Below are 27,857 nucleotides of genomic sequence, written 5' to 3'. Positions count from 1 at the left end.
GTCTCTGAAGTACTGTTTCTGGGGTTCTTGGAGAGTTTCATGAGCCTGTGCTTGTATCCTCCACATACGCTGTTTTCCCCACTTGACTTCTTTCCAATGACTGAGATGGCATTCTCTTTGTCACGCTGATTGCTTAAGTTGGACAGCCTTTAAGTGCTGTTTAAAGTATCAGCCAGCTGAAGGTATTTATGGAAAAACCAAAAATTAAAACATCAGGAGTCCGTTAAAGAATCTTACATTCAAGTATCTGCTAGTGGAGCTGACATCAGAAATACGTTCAATAAGAACACACTTTCTAGCAAAGAAGTTATTTCAAGCTTTTTGTGGCACCACAATTTAAGGGAAACATCATGGGAATTAGAAGTCACAAAACAGCAAGCAGTATCTTGTCTTTAATGAGTACTGGAAAGTCTTCATTTGAAATTCAGAGTTATTGTTTGTGTCAGAAGACATAAATCCTAGATATTTATTCATTAATACCATAAAAGACCAACATGGGTATCTAACCTGACCTTCTGACTAATACAAAGTATATTATATATCCAGTTATACTGCCCTATAGCTGAAATTTCAGGAGAAAAAAAAATCCCTGAAAATGCTACGTTGGTTGTGAGGGAAAAAGAAAAGAAAGGAAAGTGAAAAGAAAGATGATGGTCTGAGAGTTCAGTCAGCTCGTAGTAACGCCAAGCCTTCAGTGGCATAAATGTCACCTCGAGGATCTACGCTCAGCAGCAGCAAGAAAAAATTCTTAAAATTACTCAATTTCAGGTCTCCACATCTGCAGCTTTTCACAGTGCTGACTGAAAAGGCGGCAACACCTCTCTAGTCATCAGCACTCTCTTCTCAGTATCAAAAAAAAAACCCCAAAACCAGATGGTCCAGACTTGAGGTTTCCACCTCCTTTTCAAATAGTCTACTAAACAGAATGTTTTCTGAGCTAGATTTTGACGAAAACTTAAGTCAACACAAGACATTCACAGCTCAGTCAGGCTACATTCGTCAGAACAGATTACCATCAAATATGTTTTCTTCCCAGCAATAAGCAAATGAATTCTTCAGGCACACAGGAGGTTAACCACATAAGCTACAGCTCTTTTGTTCAAGAGGGTGACTCTTGCCCAAGCTAAGCATCCCCCACACACACCTGCCAAGCAGCACGTGCAGAACTGCCAGATATAATCATCTTAGACTTTTTAGTTAGGTCCCACATGTCAGACAACAGATAGATAGAAGAGGCCATGGAAGACATTTACTAAGCCAGATAACAATGTAAAATTCAGGCAAAGAAGCCGTGTAACATCATAGATACCAGTAGCTGGAAACATAAACAGCGTCTTCAATAAGGCTCTCTCACTTCAAAACCCCTTTTACTAAAGGCTGTTGTTCCAGGGCCAGTTTTCAGTAGACTTGGATCAGTCAGGCCGCCTCGGCCTCTCCCCCCCTGGTTTGCTTGTGGACAGTAAGGCCAGTAACTGGATGAGAAATGTTAATAAAAGCTCAATGAGTGCAATGGGAGAGTGTCTGGAAACTGGTAGCTTTAAACATTACCTGGTGGATGTTTTATTTATTTATTTTTAAGAAGGATATTCATCTTTCAACTATTGTTACAGAATGAACCTCTAGGAACAACTGCTCATGATAAAGGATCCTGGATACATCGGTATTTCCATATAAGACTTAATTTATCCTACTGCTGTAGAGCCTACCTTTGCCAGTACGCTTAAACATCTTTGTAATTAGCAGTGGTTCTGGACAGCCCAATGTCCAGCCTTTCTGAGCCACTGAAATGCATTCTATCTCATTATCAATCAATTCCTCTCATTCAGAGCATTTTGGTCAAACTGCTAAACTGTTCCCTTGCTGGCAGTATACAGCATTAGGTAAAGACTAAGAAAACACCACCAAGCACCAACGCTACTCGCTCACACTATACCCTAAACAAAAAATTGGCATTCCACAGGAGAGTTCTGGTTGCCCTACCTTCTTCAGATCACACAGTGTATGCACACTTCAAAAACCTATGAGCTAGTAAGGATGATCTCCAAACAAAGCTGCCTCCACATGCACATGGAAGTTGAAATACTTTCTGACTTTTTAATGCTTTTTTTTTCCTCCCTCCTCCTTACAAAAGAGGTGTTTTTTTGTTAAATGTTGGAGCCCTGCATAGCTCCCAAATGGCTGCTGATTGATACCTGCAGCCTAGAGAAGCCCCAGAGAATAGCAGGCTGTCATGGAGCCAACAACCCAGAATTCACCAGCTTCTGTGTCAGCTACAAAACCTCCCCAGTCTGAAAACTCCCAGTGCACTACATGATGTTATGATGTGGAATACCAATAACCAAAAATCATAAAACCATGACAATCTGAGTTTGACTTCAGGCTCTTTAGCTACTGAATTCAGGGAGTTGTCCAGGGACTGTCCCACAAGAGGGCTGCCTTCTGGAAAGGCTTTCCACATATATCTCAGATCACACACTGCTTCCAGCATCTGACAGGCTTACTGAGAAAGAGAAACTGAGTTAGGATTATCTTGCTTTCTCAGCTGCAGAATATGGTATCTCCAACACAGAGACACCTTGCAATGCCTTTGCTCTTAGCAGTAACCAAACTTTTTAGCATTAAGACATCTGTTCCTTCACTCTACACAAATCCATTTCTTTGACACCAAAAGGTATGGTGCAAACTCCAATCTCCCAAAATATTCACAACAAGTTCAGCTTCACGACAGTCCTGAAGAGCCTAAGGCAAATGAAGGAAAGGTTGCTAAACTGTCTCGTCCAGTACAAGACTAGCTTTAAACGGACTTTCCATTGTTACAAAGCAGCAGTTTGCTGTGTCTAGTAGGGTGGATACAGAACGTGCCACTCTGAGACTTCAAGTGCCTCACTGTGACCCACAGGAACAGCACAGTTCAAAGATGGGCCCATTCAATCCCTCTGTTCTTAGGTCAGATGGACCTGCCTTAAGATCAGTGCCAGAAAGGACACTCTTCTGGGAAGCTTCCCAGTGCCCTTCTCAGCCGCATAACTGTGAACTAAATCCAATAGCTATGGCACAGTAGCACAGCTTTCATTTCCATCTCACTACCTGCAAAGCCAAGCAGTGGACAAAACCTGAGGTCCCTGTGTGAGAAAGAGCCAGGAACGGATAAAAATACTGTTAAAAAATTAGGAAAGGGGAGAAACCAGACATTCGTGGGATTCCCTGACAGCTCCGTGCAGAAGGAAGGGCTGGGCTGGAAAAAACAGGGCCCCAGGTTCCTGCCAAACTGTCTGAGGCCTGTCCTTTCCAAATAGCTCAAGGAAACAGCCAAGGCTCCTTTGTAACCCTTTCAGAACTCCTCCAGAGAGAAAGGCTGCTTTAGGCAGAGCAGCTCCTGCAGAGCACCAGGCTGCTGGGGTATCCTCTTTCCTAGAAAGCCGAGAGCAGCAGAGCAGTTGATCTCCCCACTGAAAACTTCTGAAGTGACAGCTATGGCCACATTAACCCTCTGCTCACCACTCTGTAAAGCGATTTTTAAAATGGTGATTGGGAGATTTAACTGAATGCAGAGAAAAAAAGAGATCTGCAGATGATTTTACAATATAAAAAAAAACACAGAACCTCTATAGAATATTTCAAAGATCTAAGATTAGGGATGGCTGGAGGAGAGGGTATGAGGCAAGATCCTAAAAGATTAAAACTTGGTCTATACTAATTTAAATGGTTACTAGAACCAAGAACAGCATGTAGCTTTTGTCACAGCCAACAAAATCTATTGGTAGGAGCTAAAAGCCAGAAGAGAGTTCATTGATGAGGAATTAAAAAAAGAATTGTACAAGCATGAACTGCCTATACCTGTTGCTTGGTGTTACATTAACTACAGTAGTCAAAGAAAAACAACCATATATTAATGAGAACTCAATGTTTAGTATGGTCGGAAGCCAGCAAGGTATAAGTATATGCAAGTTATGAGTTAGATAATAAGTTAAAAATGACAACATCACATAAAATCAGCATTTCACTCCTACTTGATGTACTGCTTTCAAATCTTGTCATCTGAATAAAGACAGCCAGCCAATTATTTGAGGGCTGGAAGACTTCCATTCAGAACATGAAAAAGAATGGGTCTGTTTAGTTCAGGAGAGACAAGTAAGGAGGGAGGTGATAGAAACATACAGAATCAATACTGCAGAATAAAGAAAGCACTTCTGTTCTGCCTTGACATATTAAGGGGGCAGAGACTATTGGCAAATTTGAAAAAAAATTAAAAAGGGAAACTTTTGCATGATACAAAATTCACTTGTGGAACTCACTGCTACAGCTCATGAATGAGGCTACAACCTTTCCAGACAGTAAAATATGATTAATGACAACACCCACAGCTAGACTACCTATGTAGAACAGAAAATACGGTGGGAACTATAAGTCAGCCATTAGCAGCTGGAGGGGAGAAGCAAGATTTCCCCAGAGACAGGACATTTATTTGCTGCCAGTCAAAAAGTTCTGCACTTTCACTGAAGGTATTAGTGGTAGCTACTCCAAAGGACAAGACAAGTGATGTATAAAGATTAGCAGCCTGATCAGGATGGCAAATCCTACGTTTACACTGGAGAAAGGTCAGTAAGGGGGAGCAGCTGAAAACAAAGAATCAAAAACTACAATGCTGTATTATCTCTAGGGAAGGTATGAAAACCCTGTTACTGCCCTAAACCTACCAACAGGGGCTGCTTGGTGGTAATAATGGGAAAGATCTTCATACCTTCTCTGAAAGGAAGTCATGCAAGTCAGAGCCAGGTGCTGGAAGAGAAACCTGTCCTCTCACATTACTAGGACTACTTGCAAAAAGCACAGTTGCCCAAGCTCAGAGGACCCTTGGAGGTAACACAGATGCTGTGCCCCTTCATTCAGATGGAACCAGCCTAAGGAATCCCCCAGGCCGCAGCTGCAGGCCATGCACCAGTCTGCTTCTGCCCAGCTCTGCCCTGATGCAAGGCCTCAGCTCTCACCTCCAGCTCCCAGACCCAGCACTGGCTCCTGCACTCTCCCTGCACTCAACCCAAACCCCCTTCGCCTCTGGAAAGGGTCCTGCGATTAATCTCACTTATTACCTCGGAAAAGTAACAGCTCAGCGGCTGCCAGCCAAGTCCGACTCAACAGTGTCTGGGGAGCCGAGGCTGCAGGGCCAGGCCTCAAACTGTCTGGGCAAGTCACGAGCTTTCCGCCTTTCCTCTCCCAGAGGCTCCAAGCAGCCAGAGCCAAGGCCTGGCTGTGGGAAGCAGGGATCCTTCGAGGCAGTGCCAACCTGCGGTGCTGAGGCTCGGGGCAATTTCCAAGCAGGATGAAAGTAATTGAACCTGCCATCACACATTTCTTCAGCGTGACCGAAATACATAAGAAGTAATACAAGGCAAGCCATGTATTTCTGAAGGTGTAGTCAGCCAGTTTACCTCCAAAGTTAACAAGTTGTCACCAGAGACCCTGAGAGATGCTTAAAGACAAAGGTTAAAGGTTACCAGGGTGGGGGAAGGCTGCTCCATGCACTAATATGTGGGAATGAAAAAAGAACGTGTACAAGCCAGAGACTAGGAGAGCTGCAAGAACGTACAGCTACCCATGCAGAATTTGTTTTTCAGCCTCCCTCCTCAAATTTCCTCCGAATACAGTAATCCTACATCAACACCCAGACTCAGGGCTCCCAGAACTACTGTTTCTCAAGTGCTTTAAGTGAATACAGTGTGACAGAGCTGCCCAGGAGAACCAGATGGAGTAACCGAAAAAAAAAAAAAAACACTACACATTCTCACTCTCCCACTGAAATAATGAAATTGAATTAATTTAGGCATATAAGACAAGAGAGGCCTGCCACAGAAAGAAAATCCAGGCAAAGGGAATCAGCCTTGTGTATGTTCTAATGCAAACAGCCCCTCTTACTAAAAAGGGACTTTTCCATACAAGCCTTCCTAAACACAGCACTCATCCCTGCAAGCAGCCTGATAAAAGGACACTATGAGCTGGAGGCCCTCCCAGTGGTTTAACAACTGAGGGGAATTGGCATCAGAATGACCTGTGTGAGATTCGCCTCATTATGAGGACTTCTGCTCCTCATCAAGGACAGCACTCTGCTGTTGTTAGGTATTAGAAGGGACATATTTACACCAGAAGGAAAGAAAAAGACTGTGTAAGCATGAAGCCTGCAGAAAAGTTGTGTAGTGCGGACAGACTGAGCTCATAATCAGACATTTCCTGAAAGAGAGAGAAAAGAGAAGGGACAAACGGTATTAGGAGAAAAGAACAGAGAAGGCAGTGCTGGCACAGGACTGATCTTGGTAATGTTCCGCTGCTCCTGCTTTGGCACTTCTGAGCTGCCTAGCCAGGGAGGTGTTAAGGTCACCACAGAGTTTCCTGAAACTGAAGGTCTGTTGTGGCCGTCAGTGCCTGCTGCCTTCTCTCTTCATTTCCTCCAGAGGCATCAGTGCAGTACAGTCTCTTCAAAGTCAGTGCGCACTCAGCTGCTATACAAACAAACAGGCTCCAGCCACTTGGCAAGCGGAGCACAGGACAGAGGATGGACAGTCTCTACCTGTCCAGAGACTGCAGGGAGCTTGAAACATGCAACTTGGAAGACAGGAAAGTTACCACTAACCCTTGAGATGCAGAACTACAGGGCAATACATATCATGCAACAAAGAGAAACAGATCTATTCTTATAAAAATTTAGCATTAGCTGCCAAGATTAATAGAATTCTCTCATCTTTGCCTCTAGCTACAAGCCCATATGTAGTCAGTTCTTTTCCAGGGCACATACTACAACAGTCATGCTGTGCATGCCATGCTAAGCCCCCCCAGACCAGGAGTCTTTCAAAAAGAAGACACTCCCACTAACTTCTCACCCTCTAGCATTGTGAGAACCACCCTGCACATTAGTAAGCCTCTTGTTCTAGCACAGTTCTCTTCATAGCTCTTCATATCCCACCTAGTCAGATTCCAAGCACTTGTTAGATTTCCTATTCTACCTTCTGTATCTTGAAAAAATTAAATGAAAACTGAGAAAACAGCGAGGTTACTTTCACCTCTAGGTCAAATGTAATAAACTGTCCCTTTGACACACAGAATCAAGACTGATGAACAACCGTTTGCTTGCCATAGTTGCCTGGAGTCTTTCTGGCAAGATTCAAAGTTTTAGTGGAGATGGAGCAGCCACTTACATCAGCAGAGAGCAAACTCTTGAAAGAGCTGAGACTCCTCCTCACAAGCCTAAAGAATATATACTCAGCATGATTAGAGAAGTTCTGAAAATGTATTATGTGCAGCCCTAAGAGTAATGAACCAGGCATGAAGCAGAAGTAGGCCCTAGGTTAGGAATCCACTATCCATCTAAGGATAATGAAGGCCAGGCGATTAATATGAGGCTTCTGCTTTCAGAGACTGCATACGCAGTATGAAAGGTTGTCTGGGGATGTAGCACTTGGGGTCCCAGTTTGTGAGGGAGTGTGCAAAAGCAGAATATGCCATTATTTTTGTCTAAAACATTCGGGATACAAATAAATACATCTTTGCTATTAGAATAGGCACAGGAAGATGTGATTTTAAGAAGTACTGGATTTACCATGCCCATAACGTTGGTTTGCACATGAGCAGTAAAATACATGCAGTGCAGCCCATAAGCAATTATGTGAATGCTGTAACTATACTGTGGATGAGCAGCACATCTAATTCTTCCAGAATGCTTCAGGTTCACTACAGATCAGATACTTAGAGGATTTTTAGACATGAGCTAGACAGTTTGGGGTTCCTGAAAGCCTAGGATGCCAGATATCTGGGTGGAATCTTCTAGTTTCCCAACCCGCTCAAGGCTTCCAGGCAAGAAATAAATTAGAACTACAAAAAGGAGAACCTGTTTTAGAACCTGGGCACATGGCAGCCATACAGCACACAACCCACAATGCCCTAAGCTGTTCCTACCACTAAGAATGACAGAACAACTTAAACATAGAAACCCCTAGATAAGAAAATTGAAAAACATTGTTTTCAACATTTAACCCAGATTAGAGAGCCTGCCAACAAGACATCATTTCTTGATGAGCCTGAGCACCTTGGCTAGGAAGTGAGCTAAGTAGTATTTTGGGCATGTTAAACAATGAAAAGAGCAGAACCCTTTGTTTCTGACTTTAGTAGCAGTCAGAATCTAAGCTATGTGGTATAAGTTGGACTGCCATTCTAGCTTCTGACTGATGACAGAGAAGCTTGCTTGCCTGCCTCCCTCAACCAAGTTAGATAAATCTGTCAAAAGATACAAAGAAAAAATATGCAGAGCTAGGTTGGTTTTGTCTTTAGTTTTGAGAAAGCTGTCCTGAAAGACCAAGGAGCTAATGAAACAAAGGTCTGGAAAAATACTGACCATGTTTCACTGCTGAATGCTTGCCAACACACTGCCTGCATGAGTTCTAAAAGATGAACCTGTGCAAGGATGGCTGAATCCAAGCTGCCCACTGAAAACATAGAAATCTGTACTAATTAGAAAGATTTCTCTCTCATTAGCTTTGGCCCAGGTCTTGGAGATTAAGTGATTTGCAAAGCCCAAACAACTCTTTGAGAAGAGTTTCAAAAACAAGTGAGATAGCAGTGCAGATTCCAGTGCCAGAAGCTTCTAGGAAAGCCTACCACTCCTGTTATTGGTGATTATGCAACTATCTGCCAACAGTACTCAGAAATTAGTTTAGGTTCTGAACAATAAATTTTGTTCTCTTAAACACTATTTTCTACCTTTATTGTGCAACTGAGAACGTCTTCAGGAGCTGACCATAGCTACATTTCTAGTAAGGTCTTAAATTCAATGTCAGGAAACCAGTTCCAGTGGATAATAAGAAATCACTTTCATTTTTGTTGTTCTTAGGTTACGTTATTAACATTATGATAAAATCATAGGCAGCAATCTTAAACACTTTCCTTATAAAGAGCATAACTAACCTGTTTACGTGGCTAAAGCAGAATGTGAATAAGTAACGTTCCTTCCTGACAGACCGAGAAGCTGAGACAGACTGGAATAAGACCTTCAGGACTATGGTTAAAGAAGGAGGGAGCAGGTTTGGCAGAGCTGCAAAGACCTACAGAGGGTAATATAGGCCAGGCTGCAGCAAACATGGCAAAGGGCCTCTGACAGCCATGTTACAGAAGTCAAAAGTGAACCCCTATGCAACTTGGAACATTGCACCTCTTGTACTTTCTTCATCTCCGACATAGTGAAAGCCTAAACCTCAGTCTGACTGGGAACAGAGGCAAAGCTCATAGGAAGTAACTAAAAACAAAAAGGTCTTAAAAAGGACAGCGCTATAGATTTATAAAATAACATTTTAACATATCCAGAGTTGTTCTCTGTCTCAGTATTACAAACTCAAGATTGCCTTTGTCTTTTGGCAAGCTGACCATTAAATTTGGCAACTCTTCTCTACAGGCAACATTCAACAAAAAAAAAATGGAGAACTAACTTCTGCTCAGAGAAATGTAGATACATCAGTACTGGGTAAGTGGGAATTAAGGAGAAGAAAAATTTATTCTTAATAGCCTGAATCTCATAGCTCACAAGCATGACCATAAAATTTTCAAGCAAAACTCAGAAGCAGCAAGATGGCTTAGTTTTACCATACAGCTCTGCAAAAACTGTAGTGACTGAGTTTCAGAGGCAGATGTTTGAACTGGAGCCAAACGCAAGCCAGATAAGAGACCCATTGACAAAACATTTCCATCCTTGCTAAATTCTACAACTGCTAGACAAGAACCTCAATGGAAGAAAACAGGAAGCTTTTCTTCACATAGTCATCCAGTACCGAGCACAGGCTGACACTCATTAGGTGACCCTCTGTGAACTGCTGAGCTCCAGTGTAACAGTCCAAGCCCAAATAAGTCCTTTAAAACAAGATAGCTATTTCGATATATCATGATCTTGATGCTCCTTTTGGAATTCTTTCATTAAAAGAAAGTTCACAGCCAAAGTAATCCAGCACTGTCTCAGGATATTTTTTCCCCATATTTATGTAAAACTTCTAATTCCCAGTATTCTGGCCATTTTAGGTAAGCAGCCGTGAAAATAAAGTAATTCAGCAAAGGGTCTTATGGTATTATTCAGTCTCTTGGTTTGAGAATAATAAGGATGACTCAATACTGAAAGACCAAATGTTTCATAAAAATTTTGATGACAGAATCTTATACCAGCTGTGGCCAGACACTTTCTGAAGAACTTTCCTTGTATAAAATAGAACAATTTCTACAGGCATTAAGCTACACATACAATGCTAGATGAGGCACAGTTGAGAGTGGAGTTCAGGACATTAAAAGCTAGGTTGTCAGATCGGCAGGTAACAACATATAATAGAAATGGCCTCAGAGAAAGGTGGTAACTACTGTGCCTTCTGCAGAGATTTGTAGAAGATTATGACTGGAATTCCTTTCCAGCTATGTCTGAATCCACGCAGAGGTGCAAGTAGAATTGAGAAACAAACAGAAGCTCTATGACAGCCTGCACTCTGCTGCTCCCTCAAACTGTGTAGGAGGGGAAGGCAGCTTACACCTGTTGGATAGGTTCTTTATTTGGATTAGGTAATAGCCACCCTGGCTGGTCTCCAAGAGCAAAATCACCACCTCTCTTAATAACTGCAAACCCCAGGCAAATGTTGTGCTGGAACAGAAACAGGCCAGGAATTCATTTCTCACATTCCTCTTCTTTAGGCAGGACGAAAAGCAGTGACTGACGAAATAAGAAAAATTTTTCTTGAGCTTTCCAAATCCCATTCCAATCCTTCTATTGAAGAACCCATTTGGGAAAAGATGACCACCCAGGTCATATGCCTTCTGTACTGCATATCTGAATTTCTTACCTTCCTCCATTTCCCAGTAACATTCACGTATCAATTAGATGAATTACTATTTTCACCTGTACATTGTTTTTCTCATCCTAAATGCATGTTGTGGAAGTCCTGCCTCATTTACTTATTTATTTAATTTCTTTATTTAAAAGGAATTTAAAAGGACAAAAAAGCACTAGCAAATGAAGAAATCAGATGTCTCAAGCAGTTCTGAGCCTGTGTTCAGCCTAGCCTTCTGCAGTAGGCTCACCTTGCTCTTAACTTCCAAGATCTAGAATCCTTGGGGTACAGAGTGCTGCTCTTTCAAACACAGGAAGAACAGCTTTTTTTCTTGCAGAATCACAATTCTCTGAGTCCCATGTCCCATGAGTCATCAAATCACATCAGCCACAAATACAAATTCCAATGTCCAAAATTAATAAAGAGCAGAAGGAAGCCATCTGAGAAGGAAACTTAATAAAACACTACAGGGAACCGCTCTATCTTTAAACAATAGAAACTTGATATTCAAAGAAAAAAAGCATGAAAGATGAGGCCTTCGTGGAGATTTCCGCATTATCAGGTAAAGGTTTTCATTCTGCATGGCTTGACACCAAAGAACCCAAACTTATAGAGAAGACGAATAATTAGAGAAGAGAAACTGACATTTCCCTTTTGCCCCCCCTTTCCACACGTTCATCTATTTACTCATTCCACCATGAAACTGCTGGTAGTAGGAACACAGATTAGTTTCCATGGGCCTAATTCCTCGGGTAGTCCTGAAAAGAACTAGTATTTGGCCCTTAAGCCAAATCTTCTGAGCAAGACATCGAACAAATTATGGATGAGCTTCTGAGTACCACGCACTCTCCTTCAAAAACATGGAGCATCAGTTTTAACTTACCTGACTGCTGAAGAGATGCATCTCCTGTCATCTGTAAGAGTGTCTGACTGAACAGTGCACAAAGGCCCTTTCCTGTTGAGCGCTGATCGGTAGCTTGGGGGCACAGCTGCATTCCCCTTGCTAACAGCTCCACTGGCTAAGTTCAAGCTTGTTAACTGCAGAGGCAATGAAAAAGACATCAGAAACCATTAAAAAACAAGAAATGAGCAAAAGATGGCACTAAGCATACTGGATAGAGTATGGACTAAGGTAAGTAAAAGCACAAGGGGGGAAAAGGACAAGAATCAGGCAAAAATCCCAAAGCAGGAAAACATATCCTGCCATGGAACTGATAACAAAGATACAGTAAAAAAAAAATAATAATTCTACACTATAAAATTAACTCTGCAAAAGAATGGGGCTTACACTGCACTTTCTGAAAAGAACTCAGTGCATCTGTCGAGTCATCACAAGCTGTGTCGCTGAACAAGCCATATGCACTCTGTCCTCTCTACCCTGCTCCATAGTAGATGTACAGTAGATGCATCAACATACACACATCTGATTTAAAACTCAGTATCTAACTCTACCACACATGAATGAACATTTCCACTTAAAACAGCTTCAAATTGTTCACACAAGTGACTATACAAAATAGTCAACGATAGCCTAACATCATATTTGGTGTAAGTTTGTTTTACCAAGTTCTAAAGAAACTATCAATTTGGCTTTAAGCATATAAAACGCATTTCATTGTTTCCTTCTCTAAACATTCTTCACATGTCTTCTGAAAGGATCAGACTGTGAGCATACACAACCTGCTGGTCTGCTGAAGAAAGCCTAAGTTCATACAGTAATGGCATCTATTAGAGAAGTTTAATAATACATCTTTAAAACATTTTATGAATGCTGCAAAACACTATAAAGGCTGACCGTCTTTAACAATGTGATCACATACTGCTTTTTTAGAAGTACAGAACAACCTGGTTGTGCACTAAGATTAAGGTCATATGGTAAAGGTGACTTGTTTGTATTACTCCGTCCATTTCTGGGGCAACTGAAAGGTGTGTAACCAATGACATGCAGGACAACTGGAAAGAACTGAAAAACTAGCCTTGCATCCAATCCAGATCTCAAAGGTAAGTTACCTAAGTGTAACTTCCTATAAATGCATAAGCATAGCTTGCAAATTCCCAACTTTGCTATCCTAACAATGCGCTTTTACCAGTATTTGTGTGGAATTACTCTAATTAAAACAAGTATATACAAGCTGCATTGCATGATGCTGCATTCACACCTACAACAGTCTTATGCAGAACTGCACAATCCACATGCTCTGATTGAACTCTAGAACGTAAACTAACATGGCAACTGGCAACACAAGATGTTGTCACCCTTTCAGTAGTTTAGTACTATAAGGCATTTAGCCACTTCCTAAATTCAGAAAACACCTACTTCAAGTTCTGGACAGAATTCATTTATTGTAATTACACACTGTTCTTCTGCCCAGTTCTCCAAAAGGATCCTCCTTTTGCCATATTCCTTCCCAGTTCTATCCTATCCCATTCTTCCTTCAATCTGTGCGTAATTCTTCTCATCCATTCAGTCACAGTTTCCAAGTCTTACAGTGGAACATGCTGGGCAAGCTTAGGAATGAGCAGTGCTACCCACTTAACGTGGAGAAGAGCATAAGAAGTCACTTTGCCCCCTCTACTTCGCCCTTAAATTTAAGCTTTCTATAGACTTCATTATTTAAAGCCTTTTCATTGCAACAATAGAAAATATCAAATCAGTACTAGGTCTCATAGTGCCAGACACCATACAAATACGTAACAATGACAGTTTGTAGCCACCAAGTTTTTATGATCTGAAAAAAAACCAACCAAGAATAGTAAATGAGGCAGACAGAGGCCAACATTGTATGTGAAACAAATAGTATATATACAATTCTTAGCTTGTTAGCAACAGCAGTCACAGCTTTGCTCGTACAGACACATGTGGAACTATGATTACTTTATCCAACTTTTTCTCCCCATCATTTTGATACTAAGACACATTGACTCTGATGAGTTACCAGCTCATCCCTGCTCTATTAACGTGATATGCTTTCCTCTCTAATACTATAACCACTATTTTTTGAAAGCTGTCTTTCTAAGCAAAGCAGGTGAGCAAATAGTTTCGTGTAGGTAGAAAGGATGTTTCACACATTCCAGAGAGACAGGTGTTTAAATTATAGCAGGATTAAAGACAGGCAAGGGATTCAGAATGAGGGAGAGAACACCAGCAAGATAGTAAGGTCTGGCTGCAGCCAGCCCACCCAGATGGGTGTTACTTCTTATTACTGTGCCATGTGCTGAGACATTTCAGCTGCTGCAATTAGCTTGCCAGGATGTTGCTTTGGTGGGTTGCTGAGGGAACCCCAACACATCTGTGCACAGCAGAGTGGCTTCATTTTCCAGTTACTAACCCTCCTGTACACCTGATGCAACAGCATCCTTCATACAGAGGCAAATACTTAACAAGAAATAAACTCTTTGGCTTAAAAAAAGATATCGTGTGGTACCTGGACAAAAGCAGATACTGAAAGGAAAGATGTTAATTCATATGGATCTACAAGAAGAAAGTTACTGTTTTTTGTTTTTAATAACAAGTTTGAAGGTAAGCAATACACTTGCCTTCTTGACAGTGGAGATACATAAGCTTAAAAGAGCCAGATGTCTATGGTCTTGCTTAATTCACAGAAATATTTTTCTGAATAAATTTAACAAAAGCAAAAGTCTCAACTCTTGTATCCAGTACTTTTGGGTATCATTCTGTAGCCTTGCTTAATTTAATTTCTTGATCTGCTTTATAATTGAAATGGGAAATATAGAGAGTTAGAAATGTTGGACAAGACCTCTCAGATCATCTAGTCCAACAGTCATCTACCACCAGTGCTACCCACTGAACTATGTCCCTCAGTACAACACCTAAACATGTCTTCAACACCTCCAGGGACACTGACTCTATCAGCTCCTTGGGCAGCCCATTCAAGCACCTGACCGCTCTTTCAGAGAGGAAGTTTTTCCTAACATCCAACCTGAACCTCCCCTGGCACAACTTGAGGCCATTCCCTCTTGTCCTATTGCTGCTACATGGGAGAAAAGGCTGACCTTCAATTTACCACATCTTCCCTTCAGGGAGTTGTAGAGGCCAACCAGGTCTCCCCTGAACATCCTCTTCTCCAGACTAAACAATTCCAGTTTCTTCAACCACTCCTTGTAAGACTTGTGCTTCTGTCCCCTCACCAGCTTTGCTGCCCTTCTCTGGACACACTCCAGGGCCTTGATGTCCTTCTTGTAGTAAGGGGCCCAAAACGGAACACAGTACTCAAAGTGCGGCCTCACCAGCACTGAGCACAGGTGGACGATCACCTCCCTGCTCCTGCTGACTGCACCATTTCTGATACAAGCCAGGATGCCATTGGTCTTCTTGGCCACCTGGGCACACTGCTGACTCATGTTCAACCAAGCACTGAACAACCACAGGTCCTTTTCCTCTGCACAGCCTTCCAGCCACTCTGCCCCAAGTCTGTAGCACTGCATGGGGTTGTTGCGACTAAAGTGCAGGACCTGCCACTTAGTCTTGTTGAACTTCATCCCATTGGCCTCAGCCCAGTGATCCAGCCTGTCCAGACCCCTCTGTAGGACCTTCCTACCCTCAAGCAGATTGAGGCTTCCTCCCAGCTTGATGTCATCTGCAAACTTACTGAGGGTGCACTCAATCCCCTCATCCAGATCATCAATAAAGATATTAAACAGGATGGGTTCCAATACCAACCCCTGGAGTACACCAGTCATGACTGATCACTAGGTGGATTTAATCCCACTCACCACCTAGCTCTGGTCCTGGCCCCCCAGCCAGTTCTTTACCCAGCCAAGAGTGTACCTGTCTAAGCCATGAGCTGCCAGCATCCCCAGGAGAATACTGTGGGTGACAGTGTCAAAGGCTTTGCTAAAGTCAAGGTAGAGGCAGCTGGGCCAGATCTCCTGGCTGTTCCCACACATGCCATGAAATGATATCTCCAAATAAAAAAAGGAAGAATGAAAACCAGCATTCAGTGGACAAATAACCTTTTAGAAATCACAAGCAAGAGTCTAAAGAGGAACTTTCACATTCTTGATCTACATTACGCTATTTTTTCAATAGCTTCTCACTGTCATATTAGAGTACTTAATCTTTCTTTAAATAAAATCCTTTATTTTCACTTTGATCTTGTTTCAAATAGGCCAAAGAAGCAGATATTCTGTAGCAAATGTTAACAATAATAATAGATGAACAAACAACTCAGTGCTACAGATCAACCTTCAAGGATTCAGGAAAAGATTCCCAAAAGGTCAAATGTTTTTCTTATCAGTTTGCAGGATTCAACCAGGCTGAACCAAGATACATCACTGCTTGAAGCTGTTATTATGCCTCTTCTGACAGTGTGGTAAAGTGACTTACATTTTCACTACAAACAGACTGAACAGCAGATCCTGAGTTTCACTATTACCGTGTTACAGCACTGAGCAAACAACACAGTACGAAGATGCCTACTTCACTCTCCCCAGTTGGCAGTTTCAGTATTTTTCTGCCAAAGGCCAGTCATATCCTGTTGCCTATAAATGATGTGCTGAGGACAAAATATCTACAGACCATGAGGCCATTTATTCTACTTGGAGCCACACTCACATCTTCTCTATTTCACACATCTCAGGCTTCTATTTGGGTCATTCTGATTGGTGAAGAGGAAAAGGAATCCAGGAGGTCAAGACAATTTTAAGATCAAGACTAAGAGACAGGCCAAAAGGATGCAGTCACCATAGACTTTATAGTTTCTTCCAGAAAATCTTTCAATATGATGAAAAGTTTATAATCTGAAACTGGAACAGACCTAACACCACAGAATTTGGGGCAAAACATACACTACCAATATGTCTCAGGTTTGTTTGTTTTAACAGTTCATTGAAAAAAATCCTTTCTTTTCAAGAAAGATTGGACATAGATTAAGTTTAGGACATATGTAAGTTAGAAGAGCACTGGACTTATGAACAGACCAGAATCTAAGTTTTGGTGCCTCAGACAGGATAAGACAACACTGCAGGACAAGCTCAAAGAAGGAAGCGTGCCATTAGAAAACTAAAGAATGTCTAAAATGTCTAATAATTTGTGAGATCTCCTCCTTTGTCTCTTGATCTGCTTTACCCTGGATGCTCAGTTTGACTTCAAGACCCACCCTCCACCTGAGTCAATCCCTAATTTCCTGTTTTATTACTTATTATTGTTCATCTATCAGTGCAATCTTTATATCCAAATAGTTTGTAAAACAAATATTTCTTCTTTCACTATCTGGCTTGCCTAGTCACTGCATTCTCACCCGCCAACCATTCCTTAGGCACGTATTCCCCAGAGCTTTTGAGATCAGTGAAATATTCACATCCCAGGAACAGAGGTAGGAGTTAACACCATACCATATTAAAAAACGTAGATCTTTGTTGCACTATTCAATGATATTTCTGTTTGTTCAGCCACCAGAGATGGCTGACATATACTATAATAATATAAATATTCTTTATTAATCTGTCCCCTACTCAGTTTTCATGTTGCATTTTCTTGGCTTCACCACAGAGATCCCAAATATATCTGTGACCTAGCCCTGGCCCATATGACTTAATCTAACAGAGCACCCAGCTCTTCCAGTACTACTGGAAATTGTCCTTCTGCCTTGCAGTCTGTCTTCCTTAATGTACTGAGAGGCTGAAATCCAACAGAAAATTTCAATATGGGAAGTTGACTCTTTTCTGAAATGTCAACAGAAACTCCAAACCGATCTCAAACACAGATACTTTCACTGTCTGAGCAGTTGACATAAAATACACCTACTACAAATTCTTTGGAGAAATCACACAGTACTAATGTTTTTGTAGGGCCGCTTTCTTGTGACCCAGGTCAGCTTGCTGACCACACCCCGTTCACTAAAATAGCTTCATTTTATGCTCAGATTTGCATCTGTAGGGGCAACAATCAGAGGGGAAGAACTGGGGCTAAAAGGCAGCAAAGTGTGAAATCTGTGCGTGTACCAAGGCTGATCTGGCCAAAGGCCTGTGACATTCCTTCTCTGCTTGCTGAGCTTACCAGCTTACAGGATATACATATGCATACAGAGCAGAAGCCTTCCAGTCTCCAGAAAATGTTCCAGACAAAGACCTGCCAGAGACATTCCTGGGAAACCTGACAAACTTGCAAATTCCTTTGTAGAGTCTCCAGCGTATGCATCCATTTAACAATGAAAAAAAGCCCTATGTTCGTAGTGCTGCTGTGGATGGCTGAACTCCCCTCTTACTTCTCCTGAAAAAGTCAGGCTTTCATGTAGACACTGCCTCCAACCTTCCCAGTGGTAGTGATTTTGATAATGAACATTTGCTCATCAAGGTGTAATCCTTCCCATAACACAAGTACTAGCTGCTCAGCCCGGCCCATTTACTGACTCTGGAGATGTGCAAATGTTGCTGCACTGTAACAAAAGCCTCTGCTCCTCTTCCCTTAGGAAACTCAGAGCAGAAGGGTTCTATTCCAGCACTGCAGAAGCCACACTGACATTTTAGCATCCTACAACCTCTGCTGATATCACCTGTATTACTGCTGAATCTACAAGTTAGTAGTACTAGAAGTCATTTCAATTCTTGTGTCAACAGCCTGAGGATGAGGAAAAGATGGGGCCCTGCAGCAGTACAAACAGCTTTGTGGAAAAAAAAAAAAATAGACCTCAGGCTTCATCTCTTGGCCTCTTGCTCCTTTTCCTGGTTACAGACTGAGATGGCTTCTTTCTCTATGTTTCCCCTTCACTCTCTCAGCAGAAGGGTAAAAGTCAACTAAATGGTTATGTAAGGAAAATAAATCAGATTAAGACTCAGATAAAGTAAGTTGAGTCATATTAAGGGACTAACACTGAGAGTGGAGGAAAAAAAAACAACAAAAACCACCACCACACCAAAAACATTCAGTGAGGAAAATATCCCTACCGTTTTAAAAATATTTCCTGGCCTTTTTGTAGCCACCACATTGCACTGCTCAGGTCCAGAACCAAAGGAGCTGATGACCACTGGGACCTGTACAGGATTCTGCCTCACTGGCAGTTCGTTTTGTGGCCAGGATAATGCAGACCAGGGTCTCAAGCTGTGTTGTTGAGATGGGTAACAAGGTTTTGCAGTAATTGTTCAGCTGAAGCTCTTTATTTCGAGATTCTTGTGGCCTAAGATTTCCACAAAGTCACTCTGAGGCACTGTAAATTGCCTATTCCATTTATTCCTCACTTCCTCTCCACTGTCCTAACATTTAGTAAACTTCTCTTTTTCTTCCCAGTTTCCGTTTTCTGTCCAAATGAAAAATGTAGAATGAGGACAGCACTCCATCCTCCAATGGACCTGTCAGCTGTTTGCAGGAATGCTGGCTGCTGGATCTTGGGCACAGACTGCTTGCATAACTGAGATGGAGACAGCTCGGTCTGGCCCTTGCCTGGGTGGTCTGATGTTATCCCTATGATTGAACTCTCTGGCTAGGAGAATTGGAGCTATTCCTAATGATAGCTGGGTCCTGAAATCTCACACCCTCCCTCCCAGAGAAGGGCAGAGCTCCCACAAGGCTTCCCCTCCTCTCTCTCCCTCCTTCTGGTAAAGCTGGCCAATTCAATGCATTCTTCTGTACATCAGCATTAATAACTACAAAGAACTACAGCCTGGTAGATATCAACCACAGCCCCTGCCACCAGTCTGTGATAGGGACCTCACACAGATCCAGCACTACAGGATAAAACCCTCTTTTTACCTTGGAGCGTATTTCAGAGAGAAGTTGCCTCCTATTCACAAAGGAGAGCATATACACATCCAGGATCCAGTCACCTGGCTCTGGATCTATGCACATGCTGTGCACTTCAACTTTCTCCCCCAGAAGGTCCTGCAGTGCAAGCACATGGAAATAGTTTATGCTAAACACACCTTAAGAACAGGCTTTAGAATTCATGCCTGGTAGGGAACATAGCAGAGGAAAAACAAGTCTAGATTATTTTGGTCCATCAGGAAAGGCCAATCACTAATAGGTACAGACAAAAAAAATCTCTTAGTTCATCTCTCCTGAAGTAGTGTAGGAGCCAATAAAAATCTTACATTGGAAAAGAATATAAAGGCAATTTAGCCCCTAATACAAATAAAAAGGGTTTAATTCCCCAAATTCACCATCAATGTATCTGCTGTTATTCTCCAACAGTACTCCAATGGGAGTAATCCTAGATCATGTTCGGCACTAGGCAAACCAAATAAGCAAATTTTCAGGACAATCTGAAAAACAGAATTGACACACTGACTTTAACACACTGACAACATGGCAATTGAACCACTATACAGCACATACTATCAAAAACATTAGCATCTTGTAAAAATAATTATCCATCATCTGCAATGCATAATCAGGGAAATCCCTAATTTCAGATAATGATTTCCTCACAAGTGTCTCGAAAACCCTGCTATCATAAAGGCAATACTTAGCGTGACTACAGTAAAACAACATGGTAAGGAAAAGGTCACAAATATGGTTACAGAAGCATAGCACGCATTCCTCATCACATTAAAGACAGAAAGCTTGTTCAGAGAAATGGCCCAGCAAAATTGCTATCCTGCCTGACACGTTTCAGAGGATAGAAGGCACTTTAATTTCCATTTCCAAACCATGTACAAAAGGTCCAGGTTTTCGGGTCTCTACATCAATGCACTCAGCTTGGGAAACAAACAGGAGGAGCTGGAAGCTACGGTGCTACTAGAAAATGATGATATAGTTGCCATCACCGAAACCTGATGGGATGATTCCCATGACTGGAGTGTGGCTATCAATGGCTACAAGCTGTTCAGGAAGGCAAAGAAGGAGGGAAGGAGGTGTTGCTATCTACATTAGGAAAGGAATAGAATGTGAAGAGCTGTCCCTAAAGAACAGTCATGAGCAAGTTGAAAGCCTACGGGTGACAGTTAGAGACTGAGGCAGCAAAGGGAGTCTTGTGATCGGTGTCTACAACATGCCACTTGATCAAGCAGAGCCTACTGATGAGGTCTTCTACCTCCAGCTACAGGAGACATTGCAATCGCAAGCACTTGTCCTGCTGGGGGACTTTAATTGCCCAGACATCTGCTGGAAAAGTAGCACGGTGAGCTGCAGGTAATCCAAGAGACTTCTGGAATGCATTGAGAATAACTTCCTGAGCCAAGTAATAGAAGGCCCCACTGGACCTGTTGCTCACCAACCTAGTGACCTTCTGTGATGGTGTCATCACATCAATGGACAAGGGAAAAGCCATTGATCTCATCTATCTTGACTTCAGAAAGCCTCTGACATGGTACCCTACAACATCCTTCTCTCCAAATTGGAAAGATATAGATTTCATAGGTGGACTATTCAATGGACCAAGAACTGGCTGCAGGATTGAGTCCAGAGTGGTGGTCGATGGTTCATCAAGAGAGACGATCCTGGTGCTCTGCACTGGTGAAGCCTCACCTAGAGTACCGCGTCAAGAGGTGGAGTCCTCAGTACACAAGAGACATAAACGTGTTGGAGTGCATCCAGAGGAGTGTCACAAAAATGATCCAAGGGATGGAACACACCTCCTATGAAGACAGGCTAAGAGAGCTGGGACTGTTAAGCATGGAGAAGAGAAGGCTCTGAGGTGACCTAAGGGCAGCCTTTCAATATCTAAAGGGGAGCTACAGGAAAGAAGGGGACACACTCTTTAGCAGGGTCTGTAGTGACAGAACAAGGCAAAATGACTTCAAGATCAAAGAGGGTAGATTTAGGTTGGATATAAAGAAAACATCTTATATAGTGAAGGTGGTGAGGCACTGGAACAGGTTGTCCAGAAACGTGGTTGATGCCCCATCCCTGGAGATTTTCGAGGCAAGGCTGGATCAGGCCCTGGAGAACCTAATCTATCTGTGCATGTTCCTGGTCATTGAAGGAGGGCTGGAATAGATGATCTTTAAATGTCGCTTCCAACTCTAAGGATTCTATGATTTCATGATTTTCTAATCCTCTGCTCAATTTCCCTTTCTTCTATACAAGGACTTTAGCAATGTTCTTGTAATTTTACAGAAAATCAAAATTCTTGTCACTGTAAGCACTTTGAAATAACAATATGACAGAAATCAATTTTTAAAATTTACTTTTTCCCAACACAACTCAGCCCAGCTCAGTGCTGACACAGAAGCCTGTCACAGAGATTCTAGCTTTACTGCTTACATACCTGCTGTGTAAGGAGGCTGATGTGGCTTGGTGGGGAATACTGACAAGCTGCTTGTTTTTCTGCCAGCTGCTGCAGTTCTGCTGCCACCATACTGGGGCTGTAACGTTTGCCCAGGGAAGGAGCATCTTCTGTACCTTTGTTCATCATGATGGAGCTCACACGCTGCCCACTTGGACTGCGATGGCGCAAACCTACCAAAAAAAAAAACCAACAAAATATTCAGTCATACTTGGTGAGCAGTATCACAGAATCACAGAATGGTTTGAGTTGGAAGAGACCTTAAAGATCATCTAGCTCCAAACCTCCATCATGGCAGACACCTTTCACTAGATCAGGTTGTTCAAGGTCTCATTTTTGAACGCTTCCAGGGAGGGAACATCCGTAGTCTTTCTGAGCAGCCTGTTCCAATGCCTAACCACCTTCACTGTAAAGAATTTCTTCCTTATATTTAATCTAAACCTATCCTATTTACTGTAAAACCATTCCCCTTTATCTTATCTTATACATCCTGGTAAAGAATTTATCCCCACCTTTCTTGCAGGCCCCCATTAGCTACTGGAAGGCTGCTATGAGGTCTCTTTAGAGACCTTTAAGCTGAACAACCCCAACTCTCAGAGTCCCCCTTCAGAGAAAAGCTGTTTGGCTCTGATAATTTTTGTGGTCTTCCTCCGGATTCGCTCTAATAGTATGTCTGACTCTCTCAATTTGCTGATCATACAGATGCAAAAGCAGGTATGACACTTCCTGCGGGTTCTAGGGAGAATACAGCCTCCTATTCTGTATAGGTTTTCCCTATATGAGCTTTAATCAATGCCAAATTCACATCCTCTTCAACATAATGCATTAAATAGCACATAGTGCCAGAGAATTTTGGCTACCTGTTACACATGTTAAATCTATACTGAATCTCCTTCAAAACAAATGGATTCCTTTAAACAAGCTATGAAATTAGGAAGTCATATTTATTTTAATGCTATAAAGTTGGTCACTATAAATAAAGCAACCCCAGTGAAAATGTGCCAATGCAGAACTCAAAGCAAATACATAGTACCATTTCAAAGAAAAACACGTTACCAGGACCATGGCTGTTAGCTTGCAGATGGCTCCCAAAACTTTCTGAACAGATTATTGTCTGTGTCCATAAATTTTTAGTTTCTTTTACCTTTCAAAATCCTAACAATCTAAAGTTACGTTGCTTAACTGTGTTCTATCCCAGAACAGTAAATGAGAAGTGTCTGAATCCACTTAGATCTTACATTTTTAGAGCTCTTGACACACATTTAAGCATTCAACAATTATGAAGTTTGACTAAGAGACTTCTCTTTGAGAGAAAAATGAAGAACTAAGAACTGCACACAGACCAAGGAAGGACTTCTGCTAACTGAAACTACACTGAAATCACTAAAGATAAACAAAAAATAGTAACACAAACAGGAGAAAATATATAATACTTTATTTCCCAGCTTTTCCAAAACAAGTTCAATTCTGTATTCATATTCTCGGTAGAAGGGCATTTTTACAAACAAGGGCTGCCTCATGTACTCCTCTTCTCCATGAGAAATTTAGCACCATTTGAACAAGACTCAATTCTAGAAATGTAAAATTCCCACCTATTCCAGAACACAGATTACGAAATCTTTATACTGCACTAGCCAGTCTTTATGCAACACAGAACACTCACCTGCTTTTGCAGAGGGTGATCGGGACAATCTTTGGCTGTAGATCTGAGCAGCTCTCTGAAAAGACGAGAGTGGGCCAATGGTGTAGCTACCAGAACAACGATGTAACCCTGCAAGGCTAGAAGCCTCACTGGACACTGGGTTTGTGAAGACAGAAGAGCAGTCAGTGGCTGTGCTCTGGCTCTGGGAGGAAGGTAGGGAAGATGAGGAATGAATTAGCCTTAGACCACTTGGAGGAGTCGGCAATGAACAGTGACCAGGCACCTGTGGATTTCCAGAGGCTGTAGGTTGAGATGGTAACTGGGAACTGGTACTTCTCCGGAACGTGGCACCAGAAGCAGAGGAAGCAGCACTAGGAGGGCAGCACCGAGGTAATTTCACTTCAGCATTTAAAGAGAAGGTGGATTTTTCTGGCACTACAAAAAGACAGTGAGTACACTACATGAGAGAAGCTACCTTTGAGGTCCTTCAGGTAATAACAACAAACTCAAGATAGCTCTGTTCATAGACTCACTGAAGACAAAGTGACTTCATCTATAAGTAAAAAAAAAGAGGCAGCTCTACATAATAAACGTCTTCTTTCAAAGCTTGTCATATCTAGATTTTTCCCCACAGAAGAGCAGCTAACTCACTTACACTGCTCACCCTACAGTACCTCTTGGCTTTAAAAGAAACGATGCAGATTCTTCCCCAAAACTGAGCATTCAGATACTTCAGTTTGTACCCACAGATTCTAACATTTGTTTAAATCTGTACTAAAAACAGCAAACACATTCATTACTTATTTTGATGATGAATGAAGTCAGTTCACTTACAGGTTGATTTCACTCTGGCTTTACAGACTCTTACTCTTCCTTCTACAGGCAGATCTGCAACTGAACTTTTGGGTTGATCACCTTTTGTATTTTTCATCACCTCAGGGTGGTCTGTAACAATTAGGAATTTGGAATTAGAAGATGGAACAGGACTGCAGAATTAAAACTTTGTTATAATGGACTTTCCTGTTGATATTGTAGACTATAAAACAATATTGATCATAATTGTACTGTCACATACAGAGACAAGGACAACTATATGTGTGCAGCTGATACTGCACTTCCTTCCATGGAATGCTTAATTAGACTCAGACGTGAAGACTCCACCCTCCATTCAGAATGATCACTGTAGGCAGCACAACTGAACTGGTTTTAGTTACTCTCGTCTCTTATTTTGATTACAGGATTTCACATTTCTCGCTTCAGTATCTTCAAATTTCTACATTCTGCTATCAGTCACAAGTCATACCTAGAGCTCCTTATAAAGGCTAGTCCTGTGTCATACCACTTCACTGAAAGAAGTAAGGAATGCCCTCGCTCTAGTCTTCAAATTATGGAATCACTGATGAGGAGAAAAAAAAAAAAAGAAAGAAACACAACCTCCAGAAACCTGAATAACATTCTGGATGGTCTTTTCTCTTTCTGTAGACTCAAGTGAAATTGGATTAGTCTGGACAACATAATCTCAAAATTGCCTGCAACACTTACCCCCCTGAGGCTGATTCTCTGATTGGTTACTGGTGTTCCTGGGTTTTGTGGTCCCGGAGTTTGTTCCTAAGAAGACACTTGCTGACTTATTTTTTTGTGTGTAAAATGTCAGCACTTCCTCCAAGTCTCTCTCACTACAATAAGGAGAGAAGAAAGGACCTAAATGAAGACTCCAAACTTTTCTCTCTTTATGTAACAATCAAGGAATAAGGAGGATGGAGAGGAAAATGGGAAGAAGGTGAGGCCACACGAGTTGTTTGCACAGTTTTGCAAGGTAAGAGTGGAAGGAAAGGAACATGCCTTAGTTAAATCAGAGTTTCCCACTAAAATGCCATTCTTTTATGCAGCAGGAAATTCAAGGGACCCAGGAACATTCGTAGAATAAATAACAAAAACTCCAAACATGCTGAGGAAGGTTAGCTCAACAGGAAAGATTCCATTCTTAGCTAAATTAGTGAATCTTTCTCAGGTGCTCTTTAGGACAAGCAGCTAACATGTTCATGAGAGAAGTTATCTCAGCCTGTTTTAAGGACATCATTAGCTTCAGTGCAAAGGGGAGTGAGGGGAGAAGGAAAGAGGGAAGAGCTTGTTAATTAGCCAAAACTGCAAGACAAGCAGAACAGTCACAATATTTTTGTGAATCTCACAAACTTGCATAGGTTTCTCTTTCTTATTTTCTTGGTAAGAATAGAGTTTAACCACCCATGTCCCAAGGCTCTATTGGTCCCAAGCCAGCATTAGTAACTTAGCCATTCAACTGCTTAGTTGTGCAAGCTGCAACTCTAAAAAATACATATATACACACACCATGTTTTCCTTTTGCTGTTGCCTCAGCATTAGTGAGTGTACAGAATACAAAATTAAGTAGTGCCAGTAACACTACAAAAATATAACAGGAATATCAGTTCACATAGCAGCAGTTATAATCCTTTGAAGTGCCCTCTACATATCATACCTGTACTAATCGTACCTAACCTGAGCTTTGGTAAAAGCAATGTCTAAAAGCTGGCCCCACTGGAGTCTGTTGTCTTCAGAGCATGTTGCAAAGGCTATTCTTACTGCTTTTGGAGAGGAGGTAAAGAGAAAACGTAAGAGTGAAGAATTTCTGGTGGAGAGATGCCTTCAGATTTAAGTGAATTTACCAGCACATATATCTACTTTTATGCTGCAATGAGGATGTTTACAAGCAATGGCTGCAGCATGTGTATAACTAAACACAATACACCCACATAAATATAAAAGTTAGAGTGAATGGGACAACTTCAATTGCATAGTAATGTTTATCATCTATCATCTCCAGCATTGCACTCACTGTGCTGCAGAACAAACACTCAAAGTGAAGAACTGTTCCCTTTTCTTGGCTGCAGATGAACAGTTTGCTTATATAAGCTTCAAGCATAGATCAACGCAGTGCCAGCTATCAGAGTTCTCAAACATACCTGATGCCTCCTAGGAAGATGAAAAATCATCGCTAGAAACTGTTCTTTATCACTTGGGAAGATGGGCCAGTAAAAATCTCCAGCCCCAGCCTAGGCTGTGCATCAGGCCACCGTGGCACGGTAACCAGTAACATGAAAACAGAAGAGTATGTATTTCTGGCCTAAACAGTCATCTCTTCTAACATTTTTGGCAAAAAGAGAAATGTCCTTGGAGGCAACAGCCATTTCTGAGACCAGAGATGTCAGAACCAAGAACATATTGCAGGCCAATGTAACCTGCGTTTCTGGTGACAGGAGTAGATTGCTATGATAGATGGTAGTCACATCTCAACGCTCATTCTGTTCTAGAACAATATTCATCTGGAAGGCAGCAAATTGGTTAGGATTTTCTTTTTTTCTTTTTTGAGCCTGTAAATCTCTTGTGGTAATGACTCCGATTTTATCCACAAAATATACAGCTCATTGTGTTCATGAGAATGTAGCAACAAATATCACAGAATCATAGAATGGCATGGGTTGAAAGGGACTTTAAAGACCATCTAGAATTCCAGCACCCTGCTGTGGGCATGGCTGCCCCTGACCAGACCAGGTTGCCCAGGGCCCCATCCAACCTGGTCTTGAACATCTCCAGGGATGGGACATCCACAGCTTCTCTGGGCAACCTGTTCCAGCACCTTATCTCCTAACATCTAACCTAAATCTCCCCTCTTTTAGTTTAAAACCATTCTTTCCTGTTCTGTCGCTATCAGACTGTGTAAAAAGTCCATCTTCCTCCTGTTTTTAAGTTCATTTTAAGTACGGGAAGGCTGCAATAAGGTCTGTCAGGAGTCTTCTCCAAAATGAATAAGTCTAACTCCCTCAGCCTGTCTTTGTAAGAGAGCTGCTCCAGCCCTCTGAGATGGTGACTCCTGAGTTTACCTGAGAAGACTTATGTATCACTTACTTCAGATCAGTTACTAAAATCGCTCTCCAAAGAGAGGAAAAGAAAAAACTATGTAATAGCTGAAATAGTAAAAATGATGGAAGCAGTTGTCAACTTTATTAGAGAAAACTGAAGCGCATTAAAAAGGCAGACAAACTCTACCTGTCCAGATAGTAACAAAAGTCCCTGCCAATATAAGCACATAACATACAGATAAACAAAAAAAAGTCAAAAGGAATCAAACTTAGTGCTCAAGAATCAGAGGCTTAAGGAAGCAATTCTGGGTCACTG

The 27,857-nt window shown here is 41.8% G+C and overlaps 1 protein-coding gene across 7 annotated transcripts in view; it reads right to left on the bottom strand.

Annotated features, from left to right (window-relative positions):
* Positions 1 to 27,857, bottom strand: part of TTLL5 (tubulin tyrosine ligase like 5) — a 120,150-nt gene that overhangs the window by 40,769 nt on the left and 51,524 nt on the right. For 4 of the 7 annotated variants that reach the window (XM_015287390.4, XM_040700999.2, XM_015287391.4 and 1 more), the window contains exons 26-30: positions 25,206 to 25,339; positions 24,498 to 24,608; positions 23,685 to 24,098; positions 22,004 to 22,194; positions 11,725 to 11,879 (exon numbers count right to left, since the gene is read on the bottom strand). In XM_015287390.4, coding sequence (XP_015142876.2) covers positions 11,725 to 11,879; positions 22,004 to 22,194; positions 23,685 to 24,098; positions 24,498 to 24,608; positions 25,206 to 25,339 — 1,005 coding nt within the window. The remainder of the gene's footprint in view (positions 1 to 11,724; positions 11,880 to 22,003; positions 22,195 to 23,684; positions 24,099 to 24,497; positions 24,609 to 25,205; positions 25,340 to 27,857) is intronic. The other 3 variants (XM_040701000.2, XM_015287392.4, XM_025150749.3) reach the window with 2 other exon arrangements.

This window comes from Gallus gallus, chromosome 5 (genome assembly GCF_016699485.2).
Source record: "Gallus gallus isolate bGalGal1 chromosome 5, bGalGal1.mat.broiler.GRCg7b, whole genome shotgun sequence".
Classification (NCBI taxonomy): domain Eukaryota; kingdom Metazoa; phylum Chordata; class Aves; order Galliformes; family Phasianidae; genus Gallus; species Gallus gallus.
Note: the sequence above shows the minus strand (reverse complement) of the source record. Positions and strands in the feature narration are given on the sequence as shown.